Here is a 20,497-nt window from a genome sequence, read left to right as displayed (position 1 = left end):
AACCAGTTTCTGACACATGATTCATGCATGGTACTAGAATTGCTGGTGTCTGTTTCTATGTCAAAATGTAAGTATCGTAACCATGTTGTCGCGTTTTGATCATGTTGTTTAACGTGTGCACATATATGATGAATCAACGTCCTGTGGGCCAACCAAATGATCATACACTAGGGGGCCGGGACTGGTCAACCCTCCTCAAGACCGCCTCCTGCGTGGATCCGAAACTCCAAGACTCGCATGAAACCGATCCCGCGACGGGGCGAGTCAAATGTGCGCGATAAAACCCTGCTGCCATTACTACCGATGGATTAAGATGCCTCTGAACAATCTACGAGGTTCCAAAATACCTATCACCGGAATGCGCAAATCCATATCAAAACTCTCACCGAGCGAGGCCGTGAGCGAAAAAGGCTAAAGAAGAGAGATGTTTGCTGGATTTTCCGGTAACAAAGCACAGACAACTCCACGTGCCAGGACGAGATCAAGCAGCCACACAAGCTGTCCAAAGGATCCAACTGACTCCGCCAGAGGGAGAGCCAACATATGCACGCCTTGAAGATCAAAGTCTTTGAAGTCTTTCTTAAAAGGTGTAACGCCTCGACCGTCCACGGCTAATGGGCCACCCACGCCCGCTCTCTCGGCCCGTAGGCCCCATCCCATCCGACGGTCGGTCGTTAATTTTTCAAGGATCGAAATCATTGTTTACTGACCCTGCAATCACCACTCGACATTTCCCCGTGTTTTGGCCTCACTCACACGGTATCGCGAATCACTTCCCGATAGGTCACCCATCCTTTCACTACTCCAGCTCAAGCACGCTTAACTCTGGAGTTTTAAACGGATGTGTGAGGGAAAAGGTAAGTCAACTTTGGTGACATAGGTAGCCAAATCAATTCTCTTAAGCCTTTTCACATATCACAACTCGGGATGTTACAATTCACCCCCTCTCAAAGAACGCAACGCCCTCGTTGCGCCCCACGACAGGTCTCAAGACGCCTCTCAGGTCAGAACTGAGACGGCTAACCAACTCTGATACCACTTGTAACGCCCCGACCGCCCACGGCTAATGGGCCACCCACGCCCGCTCTCTCGGCCCGTGGGCCCCATCCCATCCGACGGTCGGTCGTTAATTTTTCAAGGATCGAAATCATTGTTTACTGACCCTGCAATCACCACTCGACCTTTCCCCGTGTTTTGGCCTCACTCACACGGTATCGCGAATCACTTCCCGATAGGTCACCCATCCTTTCACTACTCCAGCTCAAGCACGCTTAACTCTGGAGTTCTAAACGGATGTGTGACGGAAAAGGTAAGTCAACTTTGGTGACATAGGTAGCCAAATCAATTCTCTTAAGCCTTTTCACATATCACAACTCGGGATGTTACAAAAGGGGTTAAGATCAACACCGCCATCAAGATGCCAAGACGGAAGAGACAGACCACGACCACTGAACCACACCGACAGAGGCCACGACAATTGAACCAAGCTGTGAGAAACACCTTCCACAAACACGCACCACCGCCATGTCCAACAAGCAAGTATTTGTCAAAAGATATCTGAAAAATCGAGAAACCCCATACTTGCCTCCAAAAAAGCCGACCTCCTCTGCAAAACCACCATACATACCTCATCTAGACTCCAGCTCGAGACGGATTCAACTAGATCTAAATCTGTAGCCACATATATGTTAACCTAGAATCCTTCAATAGAACTAGAGCCTCAACATATCAGCTTGCATATGAAGAGAAGCATGAGAAGGCAAAGGAAAACACAGAAGAGAGGAGAGAAATACCTCTGCCGGCGGCAACGTGGCCACACCAGAGGAAGGGAAGCGACAAAGTGGAGCTTATAGAGGGAAGGGAGAGGATTTCAATCTAGAGAGGGAAATTTTTTTATTCTTCAAATAATTCACTAAATTCAATTTCTAGCACACTATGGAATATGGATTGACCCCTCGCATGGTTCATAAGTTACAAATTATTTGTTCTTGTGAGGTGATCCAAAATATCCCTAGTTACACAATTGACGGATGTGAACTGATCATGGAGGCATCAGTGGAGCATGGAAGACTCTGGGCCAGTGTTTTTAACCCTGGAGATAGTATTTGTTCATAATGTGGTTTACATGCTTACCAAATTTCTGAAATTTAAAATACGAACCAATTCTCACATTGCTCATTCATTTCTGGCCCACAATATATATCAATCTAATATATTAATTTAGGGATTATCTACTATTTGAAGTTCTCATTTAAATTTTGGACTCTTTCATAGTTGTTGCTAGAATATATCATGTCTCCTATATACAATGCAACCTACCAACTTAAATTAAACTAAATCTTAACCAACATAGATTAGTTAAACCTAACCAATAACACTTTTATAATATTTTTGGTTAATCTCTTAATATAATTAGATCATATAAAACTGAACCACTCTTAAATCAACGAGTTCCATATCATTCCAGACATAAGAGAAAAAATATTCGACTCATTTACAACGTAAGCATACAAAGACCGTGTATGCTTATGCTCATTGATCTTCCAAAAACCAAATAATTATGGCATAGACCAACATAGGCTCATGTTCGTATCACTAACTTTACTTCCATATATTTACTCTTTACCTACATCATATCACAACATACACAGTTATGCAAGAACATGATTTTTTTTGTTCAAACAACCAAATAATGGTAGCATATGGTCAGTAGATTTTTTAAATATGTTTTTTATATATTATATTTTACGAGACTATGTGTATAAGTTTTTTTTTTGAAAAAGGGCATAACTATGTGTATAAGTTAAAAGGTAAAAATTATGACAAGGCAAATTATTATACTAAAAATGAAAGAAGATTAAATACAAACTAATAACAAGTACAACACAAATTATAACACTATTAAATTATATATATATATTTAATAAAATATTATATATATGTCTAATATGTATAAATATATAAATGTTATACAAATATATATAATATTATATACACATATTATATATACCATATATATTAATTGAAATTTGACAAATCAATTTCCGTCCTTTAGGGCGGGTCCTAATCTAGTAATAATGAAAATAATGTCCAAAAAAATCAGAGGATGATTTATACCTTTTGGAAGTCCGAGCATGAGTTTTAGTAAATTTGAATTTTTTCACTAAAATGAAAAAAAACTGGAATATCTTGTTTTAATGGTATAGATATTGATGCATTTTTACATATATCTAATTTGGTGTGCTAACATCCCCTCAACTACCATTTTGTTGTACAATCTTATCAACCATCTCTCAGTTTTCTCTTATTTTCTTTATAATGAATAAAAATCATGTGAATATCTTAACTGATGATGAAGAAAGATTCTCGTGTTAGATTTTTTAAATTATATTATTTCTAATAATTTATAATTGGAGAAAATAAATATATATGCGATTATTGATCAAGGCAACTAATCATATCTTAGAATTCAGATTTTGGTACATGACATGCATTCTGCTATTTTATAAATCAAACTAATAGTGACTTTATTTATTAGCTTTTTCTTTAACTAATTAAAATAACTTTTAATTCAAAAAGCAAGGCTTCCTGCAAACGCATTTTCGGATAAATCCCTCGCATCGACCATCAGGAAATTTTCACTGATACATACTTGTTTGCAATTCCTCCATCTCAAACACATTCCCCTAAAATCTGCGCTATTTGCTTCGCACATTTGTTGTCCTTGAACCATTTTCATACCTATAAAAAATATTCAGTAAGAATACAAATTAATAGCCATCTAATATATTAATTTAGGGATTATCTACTATTTGAAGTTCTCATTTAAATTTTGGACTCTTTCATAGTTGTTGCTAGAATATATCATGTCTCCTATATACAATGCAACCTACCAACTTAAATTAAACCAAATCTTAACCAACATAGATTAGTTAAACCTAACCAATAACACTTTTATAATATTTTTGGTTAATCTCTTAATATAATTAGATCATATAAAACTGAACCACTCTTAAATCAACGAGTTCCATATCATTCCAGACATAAGAGAAAAAATATTCGACTCATTTACAACGTAAGCATACAAAGACCGTGTATGCTTATGCTCATTGATCTTCCAAAAACCAAATAATTATGGCATAGACCAACATAGGCTCATGTTCGTATCACTAACTTTACTTCCATATATTTACTCTTTACCTACATCATATCACAACATACACAGTTATGCAAGAACATGATTTTTTTTGTTCAAACAACCAAATAATGGTAGCATATGGTCAGTAGATTTTTTAAATATGTTTTTTATATATTATATTTTACGAGACTATGTGTATAAGTTTTTTTTTTGAAAAAGGGCATAACTATGTGTATAAGTTAAAAGGTAAAAATTATGACAAGGCAAATTATTATACTAAAAATGAAAGAAGATTAAATACAAACTAATAACAAGTACAACACAAATTATAACACTATTAAATTTTATATATATTTAATAAAATATTATATATATGTCTAATATGTATAAATATATAAATGTTATATAAATATATATAATATTATATACACATATTATATATACCATATATTATTAATTGAAATTTGACAAATCAATTTCCGCCCTTTAGGGCGGGTCCTAATCTAGTAATAATGAAAATAATGTCCAAAAAAATCAGAGGATGATTTATACCTTTTGGAAGTCCGAGCATGAGTTTTAGTAAATTTGAATTTTTTCACTAAAATGAAAAAAAACTGGAATATCTTGTTTTAATGGTATAGATATTGATGCATTTTTACATATATCTAATTTGGTGTGCTAACATCCCCTCAACTACCATTTTGTTGTACAATCTTATCAACCATCTCTCAGTTTCTCTTATTTTCTTTATAATGAATAAAAATCATGTGAATATCTTAACTGATAATGAAGAAAGATTCTCGTGTTAGATTTTTTAAATTATATTATTTCTAATAATTTATAATTGGAGAAAATAAATATATGCGATTATTGATCAAGGCAACTAATCATATCTTAGAATTCAGATTTTGGTACATGACATGCATTCTGCTATTTTATAAATCAAACTAATAGTGACTTTATTTATTAGCTTTTTCTTTAACTAATTAAAATAACTTTTAATTCAAAAAGCAAGGCTTCCTGCAAACGCATTTTCGGATAAATCCCTCGCATCGACCATCAGGAAATTTTCACTGATACATACTTGTTTGCAATTCCTCCATCTCAAACACATTTCCCTAAAATCTGCGCTATTTGCTTCGCACATTTGTTGTCCTTGAACCATTTTCATACCTATAAAAAATATTCAGTAAGAATACAAATTAATAGCCATCTAATATATTAATTTAGGGATTATCTACTATTTGAAGTTCTCATTTAAATTTTGGACTCTTTCATAGTTGTTGCTAGAATATATCATGTCTCCTATATACAATGCAACCTACCAACTTAAATTAAACCAAATCTTAACCAACATAGATTAGTTAAACCTAACCAATAACACTTTTATAATATTTTTGGTTAATCTCTTAATATAATTAGATCATATAAAACTGAACCACTCTTAAATCAACGAGTTCCATATCATTCCAGACATAAGAGAAAAAATATTCGACTCATTTACAACGTAAGCATACAAAGACCGTGTATGCTTATGCTCATTGATCTTCCAAAAACCAAATAATTGTGGCATAGACCAACATAGGCTCATGTTCGTATCACTAACTTTACTTCCATATATTTACTCTTTACCTACATCATATCACAACATACACAGTTATGCAAGAACATGATTTTTTTTGTTCAAACAACCAAATAATGGTAGCATATGGTCAGTAGATTTTTTAAATATGTTTTTTATATATTATATTTTACGAGACTATGTGTATAAGTTTTTTTTTGAAAAAGGCATAACTATGTGTATAAGTTAAAAGGTAAAAATTATGACAAGGCAAATTATTATCCTAAAAATGAAAGAAGATTAAATACAAACTAATAACAAGTACAACACAAATATAACACTATTAAATTATATATATATTTAATAAAATATTATATATATGTCTAATATGTATAAATATAAATGTTACACAAATATATATAATATTATATACACATATTATATATACCATATATTATTAATTGAAATTTGACAAATCAATTTCCGCCCTTTAGGGCGGGTCCTAATCTAGTAATAATGAAAATAATGTCCAAAAAAATCAGAGGATGATTTATACCTTTTGGAAGTCTGAGCATGAGTTTTAGTAAATTTGAATTTTTCACTAAAATGAAAAAAAACTGGAATATCTTGTTTTAATGGTATAGATATTGATGCATTTTTACATATATCTAATTTGGTGTGCTAACATCCCCTCAACTACCATTTTGTTGTACAATCTTATCAACCATCTCTCAGTTTCTCTTATTTTCTTTATAATGAATAAAAATCATGTGAATATCTTAACTGATGATGAAGAAAGATTCTCGTGTTAGATTTTTTAAATTATATTATTTCTAATAATTTATAATTGGAGAAAATAAATATATATGCGATTATTGATCAAGGCAACTAATCATATCTTAGAATTCAGATTTTGGTACATGACATGCATTCTGATATTTTATAAATCAAACTAATAGTGACTTTATTTATTAGCTTTTTCTTTAACTAATTAAAATAACTTTTAATTCAAAAAGCAAGGCTTTCTGCAAACGCATTTTCGGATAAATCCCTCGCATCGACCATCAGGAAAATTTCACTGATACATACTTGTTTGCAATTCCTCCATCTCAAACACATTCCCCTAAATCTGCGCTATTTGCTTCGCACATTTGTTGTCCTTGAACCATTTTCATACCTATAAAAAATATTTAGTAAGAATACAAATTAATAGCCATAAATGTAATCATGAACTACAAAAAAAATGATAACTACAAAAAATATATTTTAACTAACCTAATAACTTTTATAACCAAAAGCTATGTGTTCATCACAAGTGTTCAATTTTATGACTACAATTTTATTATATATTACGCTTTTATGTAAAAGATGGAATTTAAATATTCTATCGTATATTTTTTGTACACATAAATATATTATAAAGTATTAAATGAAGCTGTAAATGAAATTATATTAATAACATTTAGTTACAATTTTACATTTAGTATATGCATGCAAGCCATTGTACTATATCAAACAAAAGAATAAAAAATATAATAGTATAGCATATATATTAGTGTATATATATATATATATATATATATATATATATATATATTATATATATATATTACTAGATTTGGTTACATATATATAAATTAGTAATATGAAACTTACCTGGCCCGGCCAGCAGTACGAATAAAAAGAAAACCTTAGAGATTAACTGCATAAAGTTCTTCATACTAGCAACTAGTTTAGCGCAAGAAATATAATTTAGAGGGAAAAATGAACTATTGATATCAGAAATAACTTGTAAAATTAGTATGAACAGCTAGAATTTTATAGTAAACATAAGTATAATTTTAATTGGTATAATATCAACATGCACAATATTATTTATGTGGAGTAATGAACAATAAAAAATGTGGAATAAAATCCAATTTTTTTGGAACATATATGTGATAATCCATATTTGTGTGATTTATGTTCCTAATATATATCTTCTACTTAATTGTACCCTAGGCTACATTAGATTTGGATATGAGGTTAAAGCTGGAAATTTTACTTGATAAATATCTAATAAAAACAGAAAATGCTTTGTTAGTGATGTTAAAATAGGTGATTCCGTCTCATTTAGGATCCTTTCTATTTTTTTCATCAGATCCATTCTATTTAAATCTCAAACCATTTACATCCATTTAATTTTAAGATTTTATTATCGCCTATTTAGATCCACGGTAGTTATATTTTTCTATTTAGACCCATTTAGATATTTTTAAAAATATTTTGAATGAAAATTACAAAACTCACTTCAAATTTAGAAAATATATTTGAAATATATTTTTCTTAAAGCTATTAATTTAATTTCTTAAAACTTGTTTGCTAAAAGTTATTTTAAAAGTTGGAAAGCAAAAAAAACTGAAAAAATGTTTGAAAAATATTAGTATTCTCAATAGTTTTTGTATATTTAATTAAATATGTTTATGTAAACATATTAATAGAATATCCGCAGTAAAGTCGCATGTAATAAATGGTTTCAATGAAAATCCGTTAAAACATTAAATATTTTAATTTAATTTATATAATGGTAAAAGATATTAAATTCTAAAAAGGTAATATTACAAATTTAAAGTATCTATATTCTCAAAGTGCTTAGACTTTTATTTGCAAGAAAGATAAAATATTAAAAATATAAGTTTGTTGAAATTTAAAAATAATTACTTGATAAAATGAACACATTATTTTTTGGCTATGATTATGAATAGTATTAGTAACATAGGAATATGAAAATATTATGTAATTGTAGTTTTAATGTTCATGCCATGCCATGACTGTTATGAACAATATTTGAGAATTGTATATTTATGTTTGTGAGATACAAAACGTGTAAGAAACATAAGATATATAATGTTCAGTAGAGTATAAAAAATAGATTCAAAATTTTATTTTTATTTTTAGTTTTAATAGTTTATTTTAAGTTATTTTGAAAGATTTTAGATATATATGACATATTTTGACTTTTGATTAAATTTGTGTATTTTTTTGTCTTTTAGATCTTAAATAACCGGTCCGAAAAATTATGGCTATTTTATAAGTATTTTAGTTATAGACACAAACCGACCCGGACTCAATCAAGAATCGACCCGAACCGAAAATTTAGAAATACCTGTTGGGTCTAAAAATGTTTAGACCCGAACCCGACCCGAAGACCCGAACGCCCAAACCTCTAATGTGCAGTGTCTAGATGTCATAAATGATAAATCTATTAGATCATTTTTATTTATTCATTAAAAATAATTCAATAACTAATTTGTATAACAAAATATTAATATCATAATTTTGAGAGCTGCTCTTTCTATTTTTTCAATGTGGATGCTCTTATTACAAATTATCTGTTCTTGTGAGGTGGCCCAATATATTCACGTTTACACAATTGACAGTTATGAACTGATTCTGGAGGGATCGGTGGAGCATGCCGATTACGGGACAGTATATTCACGTTTATACAATTGAAAGTTGTTTTAGCTTTTTTTTTTTTGAAATTATGTATTCTCGAAATTTACAGTTTTTCCGCTAGTTCAGAGATTATGTATTTTATTTTGTATATCTTGAATCATTATTCTCATCAGATGAAAATATGCAATTTTACGCATTTAAGATCTAATACCATTGCTATCTCACAGATCTGTCTGTAATCAATCGGTCTTTAATATATTGTAACTTTTGGAGACGACTTTTCTAGTAACATATTTAGGAGTGTGAATACTTGAAATAAAATTAACATGGGCTTGATATCACGAACGATCGTCTGAAGAATAATGGACTGACAAGTGTCACGAGTTGACAGTCTCGACACGGCGAAAGAGACACAGACAGATAGATACTTTGACATCGGAACACATTTTTAGCTATAACCTATAAAGGCCCCCGAGATAATCGGCACACCGACTCACCAACTTTCATGGACCCACCGGATCTCTTAATGTATCTAAGCCGTCCATCTCATTACTAAACCAAACTAACTAATATCAAATATTATCATCAATATAACAAAAAGTTTGGTCAGAATTAATAATGTTTGCATCTTCTGCTTAACCAAAACCTTTTTTCATTCACATATACTAACAAAAACTCTACTTATCCTAAGTTTGAATAAATTCTAAACACTGATGATGTGTTAATTAATTTTGATTATAAGCATTGTATTAGTGTATCGTTACTATTTTGTCACTAGTTAAAAACAAATATCAGAGAGCGTCTGATCGGTTTTGTATTAATGGCATTACTGTTTATATGAATTTTAGACAAAAGCAAAGAAAAGTACTTTACTGTTTTATAATGTAAGCAATCAAAATAATATAAGCTATTTTGTATTTCTACAAAAAATTATATTGGATAATGTGTGATTAACATCCAAAATGTATAACTAACTAAATTATGTCTAAGTGAATGCATATTTATGATATTTATCATTTAGCAAAAAGAAAACATAGAACTACTTTGTTTATTGGCTAAGTGGATGCACTGATTCAAGGATCTCTTCATCTGCTGTTTTGTTATTCCCTTGTTTTTTTATCTTTTGTTGACAAGGTAATAACATAACTTAGATCTACTTTGTCTGTAAATCTCAATTTTCATTTTTATGATATTTACCATTTAGAAACAAAAACTAAATTATGTCCTTTTTATACTATCGATTTATTTTTAATCTATAATAAATACTTAGTGAAAATTAATGATTTTAAAAAATTTATATTATGAAAGAGAGATTTATAAGATGAAGGCCCATTCTACATTTATTTTGCAAAAACATATCTTTTTAATCTTTAGTTTTGTTGCCTCTTTAAAAATGTGAAAGATTTAAGAAAAAAAAAGAGAGAAGCATCTCGGAACCATCATGGAATATCAAAACCAGCTTTGCATTAACTACACAAAGCACCTATAAATACAATTACGAGACGGCAAAACATAAATGACAAGAAAAAATAAAATAAAATGGAAAACATCTTCCTCATCGCCGGTGGATCAAGAAGAACAAGAAGAGCAATGAAATCAAAGAACCCTCAAGAAAAGAGATCAAATTCCAATCCCAATTCCATTTCAGACAATAAGTTCTCATGCAAGAAGCACACGAAACATAGACAGTCTCCTGGAATCTGTTCCTTATGTCTCGCTGAGAGGCTATCTAAGGTATCTCTAGAGTACAACAGCTACACTAAGAACGCAGCTCCAACGGCGTCTTCTTACTGCTCATCAACATCATCTTCCACATCGGTCTTGTCTTATTATTCTTCTTCTTCGGTCTCTTGTTCGTCTCCATTGCAATATCGGTACAGAGAGAAGAAGAAGGATGGGAAGAAACATAGCTTTTTGTTCAGATTATTGCTCGGATCCATCGTAGATTAGTTCTTTAATATCTGGAAGCTTTTTATTCACACTACTGAATATATAATTCCTTTTATGCATTCGTTCTTGGTCACTCAGGACATGCAGAAAAGCAGTCAAATTGCATAAGATTTTTTCTACCTACAAAATTATATTTTTTTAGACCAAAAAAAAAAAATTATATATTTTAAAATATTTGTTGTAACCAATATAAAGGAAGTGAAAGATCATTTGTTTCTTTATTAATGATACATCACAATTCACAAGTCTCGGTTGTAATCTACGTCGGTGGTGATTGTGCATATGTTTTCACCAGATTATGTAATCCCACAAGCAAGAATAGTTTTATTTTTGTTTAGGAGTTCGATTAAATCTCACTATTATCGAAATGAGATACAAACTGGAATCCAAAGCCGGTAGCTTTTCGGAGATAGAAACCCGAAAAAGGAAACACGGCTCCAAACTTTTAATAAAAAAAAAAGATTTTCTGCACTTTTCCACCAATTTTAATAGAATCATTTTTTTTTTCAAAATACATTACTGAATAGTATATAGTTTGTGTATCTCACTCACACATCAAATTTTTTAAAACCAAGATAGCTGTTAGTTCGAAACCTAAATTAATTCTCGAAATATATAGAAAGTTGGTTATTTTTGCCAACGTTTAATGTAATAATAAAAAGAAAACACCCGACAACAAGCTTTTTTGTTGTTACAAAAAAAATAACGAAAAGAAAACCGTAACAATTTTTGTATGTAGTGTGATTCAATGTCTTTTTGAAGTTTAAGTTTAAGAGCATCTCCAAATTCAATACAAAATAAAATAGAAAATATAGTCATGAATAAATAAATAAAATTATTACTCCATATATAGGGTTGAAGATGCTTTTGTTATTAACCAATAGTAGTGGCCTAGTAGTATTTAAGGGAATTGAGAAATCCAATAAGACGAACCTGGGTTCAAACCCCACCGGCCACAAAGATATGAGTTATTTATTTCGACTCATTTGAATGCCCAGGAGAAGATCTATCCGTGGGCTGTACCTCCACTCGGGAGTTAGGCTTGTATCATCATTGATCCGAATTTAATTTTTTTGGTTTTAAAAACCAAAAAAAAAGATGCTCTTGTTATTGAATTACACTGTACGAAATTTGAGCCAGACGTTCTTGGTCAATAAAGCATCAATTTAGTCTATATATATTTGGATGCCATCTTATGATCAAAACACTTAGGCAATTAGGTAGGTAAATGTCAGGACAACAGTTGAACTTTTTATTATTATTTTCACGTTTCATTTTTTTTAATGCGCATATGTATAATGTATGATATGTTTTAATTAAGAACAATAAAAGAATGCCCAATAAATAATTAAGAGCCATGATATGATAGCCAGAGAGAATGTACGGTAAGAGGACGAAGACGTGTTCTATACCATTACCATATGATTCACTTCATATTACATACAGCTGTTCAAAATTTTGATTAAGCCGTACCAGTAATGTTTGATGCATGCAATCATTTACAGATAGATGTCTACGCATTGCCCGTCTTGGAACTTTGAAGATACTATATTGATCACCGATGCAGTCCCGTGAAAATTCTTTGAACATTAGTATATATTTATTCAACTCATCGGCGATCATTAGTTAGCTTTATGGTTATATTATATTCAACTGCAGAACTATAATCCCCATTAAACTATAGTTTAGCATTGTCAATCAAGTACGTACAGATTCAAACACAATAAATTTGAGCCAACCAAGTGCGTTTAATAGAATATGCATATAAAATAAGATAAACGAATCTTTTTTCAAAACAAATGAAACTCAAAATATACCTACTAGTCTATTAAGGAGACCAGCCTTGTCTAGTCTTGTTTCATGGGATACTCAGATACATTGGTAACATTACTGGTATGTTTGCAGTTGTTGTATAATTCACTTCTCCCGACATCTATACATCCTTTTGGCATGACTAAAGGCTTTGGTCGTGGCTGAAAACTACTTAAACAACCTAGGTGCGACCCTCATGCTAAGAGAATCAGTGCATTTACTGGAGCTTATATGGCATTGTCGACTAAAGAAAGACAAAGCAAATGCTTTTCAATTTCTAGAAATGGATCATCTCAAAATTTTAACACTTTTCAACGTTGTAACGGTACATTTAGCCTTTTTAATAATAAAGAAATCACAATTTCTACAATATAACTTTTTCTTCACTAGTGTAAGATATGCCGTGAGATTTGCGATTTGTAGAAGGCATTTGTTTCAATATGACCAATCTAATTTTGGTTTATACTCTCCTTGCCACTTCGGTTTACGACTTTCAATAACCGTTCTCAGATTCTTGATGTCCCTTGCTATTATGGCTTCTAAGATTTAATTAGTACTAATATATAAAATTCCTTCTCATTCACTCTTTTATATTGATTAAAAGAGAACAAAATTAATCTTAACAATTATGAAAATCCTTCAAAAGCAAAGTCTATTTTGTAAAATGATTTTATACTTTACTTTTTGTTAAAGAAAAGAAACTATTATATATGCATTTGGGCTTGAGGTTCTTCACGAATGTTATTTTCTTTATACACCTTTATATTTTATAATTAAACCTACATTAAATCACTAATGTTATTTTCTTTATACTACTATCCATGTTTCCAAACAATATACTTATTTTTTATACTATTATCAATGTTCCAAACAATATATATTTTTATAATACTATCAATGTTTCCAGATAATACAATAATTAATCTTAGTTATTTTATATCTATCATTTTCTCTTTAAAATTTTGTAGAAACGTCATAATTTCATAAATTGCAAAATAATGAACTTTAAAATTTGGATTATAAGATTACATATCGGTCATCCATCAGTCATCCATCAGTTCAATCGGTTAGTCTCGAGGTTTAGTGATTTTTTTAATATGAATATTTTAAAAACCAAAATTGAATTGTCAGATATCCGGATTAACGGATATAATCACAATCAGGTTGAATTTAAAAACATTGATTTAAATGCAAAAATATTTTAAATACACACTCTTTAAAAATTACCAAAATATTTGTTAGGTTATTAGTGAAATTTTTTATCGTAAAATATTCCGCGCTTTCAAAGCGCGGGTCAAAATCTAGTTATTATTATTTTGGCCAACTCAGCATAAGTTAGCCTGAAGAGCAAGCCATGGGAGATTATAATGTTTACATGAGAAAAATATAAAGCTGCCTACAAACTCTTTTTGCAAAGAGATCCATCTGACTATTAAAAACTTGAAAGAAAGAAAGAAAAGAAGTAGTAAACAAGGAAGTGATATGATTAATTTCATCCCATTCTAAAATTAAAAAATGCCCAAAATTCTTCATCATCAATTATCTTTACAGTTTGAAGACAATTTGATTTGAAATACATGTAAGAAATTGTACATTGCCCAAAACAGTGGATCTAACTGGTGATCAAAAGAATCAAGATTACATTTTTAAAAAATATTACCATTTATAAGGAATATATTTTTCTTTTTATTCCTTCTCATTCCTTTTATTGTTGAAAAATAGAACAAATTTGTTCTTTTTTTAAATTTGATTAGGAATAATCATTTCTCACAATTCCTGCAATTTTATTTCTTTTCATTTCTTTTCTATTTTTCCTAATGTTTTATATTAGTCACCAGTCAGATCCTGAGATATGCCGTGAAGTGGGGAGGCAATTTGGTTGCTCTTTCCGGAAGTAATAGAGTCCAACCAGTGACCATCATAAAACCAGATGTACTCCGTGTTCAATTTATTAGTTTTAGAAGAATGACTGAAAAGCAAATAAAACTAGATGTACTGCGTGTTGGTGCTCAAACTGCTAATATTGTCTTTACTCGTTGTTATCTAAATTTTTTGGCTTTGGATTCTGTGGTGCACAAAGAAAAAATGACTCCGTTAAAAAAGCCACGTGTCAGCCCGTAAAAAGAGGTCAACCACTGCCCGTCTGCCCGAGAAACAATTTCAAAATTTCAAAGTGGTAAAACGAATCAAACGGTCGTCTAATAAAATAACGTTAAAGATAACCGTAAGGACGAGAAAAAGATTCTTTCCTAAACCACAACAAAAACATTCCTCTCCCTCTTCGACGATTTGAAAACTCTTTGCTCTTCTTCACTCTCTCTGCTGATCTCGATGGAGGATTGCTACGATCAATGTCACGATCCACTTCTCGCAACCGATGCTAGCTTCTCTCGCGGTGAGTTTTTTTTTTTATTTTTTCGATCTCAATTGAAGAGTTTCGCTCACTCTGCTTGATTCGTGATTTTGTTTCATAAGCAGCTGAGGAAGCTGCTACAGTATCGAACTCACTGACTATGACAATGGCGGATCTCGTTGAAAACGGTACCTCCTTATCTATACGGAATCTCTCTCAATCAAAGATTTACTGAATCTGGATTTGGTTTCTAGATGTTGAGCAATCAAGCCCAGGATTGATGGAATCGGATCAATCTAGTGATCCCATAGTGTTAAATGTTGAGCAATCAAGCCCAGGATTGATTGGATCGGAGCAATCTAGTGATCTCATAGGTTTAGATGGTACTGAAAACCTTTTTTTCAATTTTCATTATCAATAAACTCATCGGAGTCTAATATATATGACTGTGTTGTGTGTTTCATTCAGGAAAACTCGTGTTAGCGTTTCCTCTAGCATCTCCAGATCTAGTCAACTGCGGCGGTTCACCTGATATACCTAGCTATCAAGATTCTCCAGACGTTGCTAAGAAACTCAGATTCTCCACTGAGCTTTCTCTAGAGAATGGAATCGGCCGCCGTAGAACTCCGTCTGTGAAGTTCTCAGCTATTAATCAAACCTTTGGATTTGAGTTGTCTCCTGCGTCTTCCTTTGAGTTACCTTCACCGCCTGGGGACTACAGGGAGAGTACAACACCTGTGATGAGTATTAACTCGGGTTCTACAACAATGGATGTGACTTTGGATGATGTGACTTTCTTGAAGGATGAGTTTTTCAGGGGAGGTGAAACTTTCACCACTGATGCTGTCGTTGGCAATGAAGATGGGGTTTTCTTGTATCAGACAGCTCGGGTTGGTAATTTCGCTTACAAGTTCCAGTCCTTGGTTCCTGGAGACTACTTCATCGACCTGTGTTTTGCTGAAATCGAGTTCACTGACGGTCCTGCCGGAGTTAGAGTTTTCGATGTATTTATTCAAGAAGCAAAGGCAAGGCCACCCATCGTTGCTGCGTTGAGTGTTTCTTTGTGTTCTGATTTCATCACATTATTTATTGATAATGATTTGGTTGTGTTTGACTGGAAAATGTGCAGGTTATATCTGGTCTTGATTTGTTTTCGCATGTAGGAGCAAATACACCTCTTGTGATAGCTGATATAAGGATGCTCGTTGGTCTTGAAGGAGAGCTATCTATACGGTTAGAAGGAGTGACAGGAACAGCAATTCTATCTGGCATTTCTATTAGGAAGGAGGCAACAAGTACTTGTATGTTGCTTTCTAACCTCTGTGTCTTCTACAAGAATTTTTACTTTTTTTTTGGTTTCTTCATCTCTCATGTGAAATATATGGTTTCTATATGGTGGTTTAAAATTAGTGAACTAATTTTTTTTTTCTTTTTCAGATGTTGAAGACACTGGAATGCTAGCAATGAAAGGAAAAACTGACACTGTTATGTTTCTGCCACCTCAAGTGAGAGATATCTTGCACAAGCTTGATGTTTCTAGTTTAGTTTAATATAGTTTGCAGATTATTAAAGTGTCATACTGTTTTTCAGGAAAATGTAGACTGCAGGACGGAAGAAGAGATCCACGAGATGAGTAATGACTGCGAGCAGCAGAAGAAAGAGATTGCAGATATGAAGAGAATGGTTGACCAACTTAAACAAGAGAATGAAAGAAAGAGTAGAGAATGCAAAGAAGCATTGAATTCTCTCCGTGAGCTTCAAAATGAGCTAATGCGCAAGTCAATGCATGTTGGTTCGTTGGGTATGTACATGCCTCTCCTTTTGCTTAAATCTTTCATTGCAAGCGTGAAAACATTTCAGTACTTTTTTATATCTAGCCTTTGCTGTGGAGGGACAAGTCAAAGAAAAGAGCAGATGGTTCTCTTCACTAAGAGATTTAACAAGAAAACTGAAGGTACCATCAGCAACTTAAGATACTATCAGAAACTGGAAACTCTTACGCCTCATATAACCGAATTTGGATTCATAGATTATGAAAATGGAGCAAATTAAGCTGTTGGAGGAGGCATCAACCTACAAATTGCTAGTCCAAGATATAAACGAGTTCAGCTCTCACATTCAGTCCAGAGGTGAGTCCTGGTCTTCATTTGTACATACCACTAGCACTGCAAAGATTTTGTGTTTCTGGGAAATCGATCAGTTGCAATTTGTTCTCAACAGTAATGCAGGACGCAGAATTGCATGAAAATCTCAAAGCCAAATTTGTAGCTGGAGAAAAAGAGAGGAAGGAACTATACAACAAGATACTAGAGCTTAAAGGTTTGTGTTTGTATCCAATATAACTTCTAGAGGGACTTCATTGGCTACCAATGGCAGCCTAACATCTTACAGTGATCATTTTTTTTCTCCAGGAAACATCAGAGTCTTTTGCAGGTGTCGGCCCCTAAACTTTGAAGAAATTGAAGCAGGAGCATCAATGGGAATTGATGTTGAGTCTACCAAGAATGGAGAGGTCATAGTCATGTCAAATGGGTTTCCCAAAAAAAGCTTCAAGTTCGATTCTGTTTTTGGTCCTAACGCTTCCCAAGGTGATCCCATCACACCCTTTCCTACTTCCCTTGCATCATCTAACAACCTGTTATTTCTTGTTCTTTTTACAGCTGATGTTTTCGAAGATACTGCTCCTTTTGCTACGTCAGTTATTGATGGATATAACGTTTGCATCTTCGCCTATGGCCAGACTGGTACTGGGAAAACCTTTACCATGGAAGGAACTCCAGACAACCGTGGTGTGAATTATAGAACACTAAAGAATCTGTTTGAGATAACTAAAGAACGAGAAAACCGCTACAGTTATGAGATTTCGGTCAGTGTCTTGGAAGTTTACAACGAGCAAATAAGAGATTTGTTGGTCCCTGCTTCACAAAATGCATCTGCAGCAAAAAGGTAAACAAGATTTGTAGATAGCATGCAAGCTCCATAGTTCTTTAGACTCGTTGATTATAACTTGGTGTTTCTGTAAGGATTACAAGTAATTTTTTATACTGTGTTTGAACTAAAACTTGGCTGAATGGTTTTTGTTTGGTTCGACAGCTTTTTTACAGAAATTCAAATCTTGTTCTTTGCAGATTTGAGATTAGGCAAGTGAATGAAGGAAACCACCACGTACCAGGATTGGTTGAAGCACGCGTGACAAGCATAGAGGAGGTATGGGACGTGTTGAAAACAGGAAGTAGTGCAAGGGCTGTTGGGAAAACGACGGCTAATGAGCACAGCAGCCGATCTCACTGGTTTGTAGCTCAAGTCTCCTTTTTCAGAAAATGTTTCTGGTGATCAGCTATCTAAGTATAGTTTCTTTTCTTTGCACAGTATTCACTGCGTGATGGTAAAAGGGGAGAATTTGTTAACTGGAGAATGCACAAAAAGCAAACTATGGTTAGTTGATTTAGCAGGAAGTGAACGGGTTGCGAAGACAGAAGTGCAAGGAGAACGGCTCAAGGAGACCCAAAGCATCAACAAATCATTATCAGCTCTTGGTGACGTGATATATGCTCTTGCCAATAAAAGCTCTCACATTCCTTTCAGGTCAATATGATACATCTTTTTTTTTATTGAACAAGGTTACTACAGTCACCATTTTCTTCCATCTAACTTGACGTTTTGTTTGCATTGCCTGTGCAGAAATTCAAAACTCACTCACTTACTTCAGGATTCTTTAGGTACTTTTAACTTTTTTTTTCAAAGCTGCAGCACTTTCTTTGCTTACAAATGTTATCGTGCTTATGATAATTTCTTTTGACTGGAATGTAACAGGAGGAGATTCGAAGACCCTCATGTTTGTACAAATCAGTCCCAATGAGAAAGACAACAGCGAAACACTATGCTCATTGAATTTTGCTAGCAGAGTTAGAGGTATAGAGTTGGGGCCTGCAAAGAAGCAGCTAGACAATACTGAACTCTTGAAATACAAGCAAATGGTAAGCTAGACATTCAAGTTGGCATATCCACATGTGTTCATGTATATCGAATCATTCAAGTGTTGAAATGGGTTGTGTTAACCTTTTAGGCTGAAAAATGGAAGCAAGATATGAAAGTAAAAGACGAACAGATGAGGAAAATGGAGGAAACGATGCTCGGTTTAGAAGCAAAGGTTAGGGAACGAGACACAAAGAACAAAGCCCTTCAAGACAAGGTAAAAACAATACTCAACATAACCACACGAACAAACATTTTCATTTTGGTTGAAACCATCATATATCACTTTGCTAGGTTAAAGAACTCGAATTGCAACTGCTGGTAGAGAGAAAGCTGGCTCGTCAACATGTAGAGACCAAGATTGCTGAGCAGCAGATGAAACAACCTTACGGAGATGAAAACAACCCATCAAAGAGACCACCACTTGCAACCATACCGTTGGGAAGCATCAAGAGCTCAAACGAAACCTCAACTTCGAAAGAAACCGTGAATCTATCCCGACCACCACTCTCAGCGAGTACCACCAGCAGCAGCCATGACCTACCTACTTTACCTAACGGTAGCGTCAAGCACAACGACCTCATGGAGAAGGAGAACAACAATCCAGAAATGGCTGAGCGGTTGCAAATATCCAAGAGCACAAGGAGATTCTCCGTTTGTCCAAAACGTATTCTACCACCTCCAGCTCCAAGAAGGAGTACTCTTGCCCCAACGCCATACTTTCCAATCACATCAACTTCACCGTCAAGACCTCATGAAAAGAGCGGCACTAGCCAGGTGCTACGCACCAGCCCCAAGCTGCTTAAGAGTAACGGGAAGATGCTGAGCAGCATACTGAGACGGAGCATGCAAAAGAGAATGCAAATGAAACCTTGCCAGAGACAGCAGCCGTTGAGAAGAGTTGGTATTAATGTAGGGATGGAGAAAGTTAGGTTATCTATAGGAAGCAGAGGAAGGTTAGCTCACAGAGTTTTGCTAACCAATGTTCGTAAGGCTGGTTTAAAGGAGACACCAGTGAAGCAGATACAGAAGGAGAAAGAGAGATGGATTTGATCTTATGAGATAGCTTCTCATCCAGTTAGAATTATTCGAGGATGATTATATTTTATAATCCTCATGTGTGCGTTTGTTGATTTGATTTGATCCTACTGTATAGATGGATTTGATTGGCCCTTATGAGCTTAACATATTGGAAATGATTTTCTTGGGAGTCTAGTTGATTTTCATTACTATGTTTTGGTCAGTTCTGTTGGAATCTTTACAGGAGCAGGGG

At 33.2% G+C, this 20,497-nt stretch overlaps 3 protein-coding genes across 3 annotated transcripts; 2 read left to right on the top strand and 1 right to left on the bottom strand.

Moving 5' to 3' along the window:
- Positions 1-3,566: 3,566 nt before the first annotated feature.
- On the bottom strand, positions 3,567-3,739 carry LOC130508467 (defensin-like protein 7). The gene is given in 2 exon segments (XM_057003993.1): positions 3,567-3,637; positions 3,640-3,739. Coding segments are annotated over 2 exon segments (171 nt in total).
- Positions 3,740-10,632: 6,893 nt separating this feature from the next.
- On the top strand, positions 10,633-11,329 carry LOC108840845 (uncharacterized). The gene has a single exon (XM_018613658.2). It carries the CDS (start codon positions 10,674-10,676, stop codon positions 11,082-11,084), a length of 411 nt encoding a protein of 136 aa, XP_018469160.1. The 5' UTR covers positions 10,633-10,673; the 3' UTR covers positions 11,085-11,329.
- Positions 11,330-15,130: 3,801 nt separating this feature from the next.
- Positions 15,131-20,453, top strand: LOC108843576 (kinesin-like protein KIN-14Q). Its single transcript, XM_018616805.2, has 18 exons — positions 15,131-15,291; positions 15,375-15,437; positions 15,504-15,632; positions 15,718-16,274; positions 16,379-16,550; positions 16,687-16,754; positions 16,840-17,050; positions 17,127-17,203; positions 17,279-17,378; positions 17,470-17,568; positions 17,661-17,837; positions 17,910-18,195; positions 18,378-18,539; positions 18,619-18,834; positions 18,931-18,968; positions 19,063-19,226; positions 19,316-19,441; positions 19,519-20,453. The coding sequence occupies exons 1-18, from the start codon at positions 15,228-15,230 to the stop codon at positions 20,275-20,277; spliced, it is 3,468 nt and encodes a 1,155-aa protein (XP_018472307.1). The 5' UTR covers positions 15,131-15,227; the 3' UTR covers positions 20,278-20,453.
- Positions 20,454-20,497: the final 44 nt, after the last annotated feature.

The sequence above is a fragment of the Raphanus sativus genome, chromosome 2 (genome assembly GCF_000801105.2).
Source record: "Raphanus sativus cultivar WK10039 chromosome 2, ASM80110v3, whole genome shotgun sequence".
Lineage (NCBI taxonomy): Eukaryota > Viridiplantae > Streptophyta > Magnoliopsida > Brassicales > Brassicaceae > Raphanus > Raphanus sativus.
This window is presented reverse-complemented; position numbering and strand designations above follow the sequence as displayed.

Coding starts and splice junctions, on each gene's coding strand:
- LOC108840845 (XM_018613658.2), top strand. CDS start 10,674: ATGGAAAACATCTTCCTCATCGCCGGTGGATCAAGAAGAACAAGAAGA.
- LOC108843576 (XM_018616805.2), top strand. CDS start 15,228: ATGGAGGATTGCTACGATCAATGTCACGATCCACTTCTCGCAACCGAT. Junction 15,438..15,503: donor GGCGGATCTCGTTGAAAACG/GTACCTCCTTAT, acceptor TTTGGTTTCTAG/ATGTTGAGCAATCAAGCCCA. Junction 18,969..19,062: donor CTTACTTCAGGATTCTTTAG/GTACTTTTAACT, acceptor GGAATGTAACAG/GAGGAGATTCGAAGACCCTC.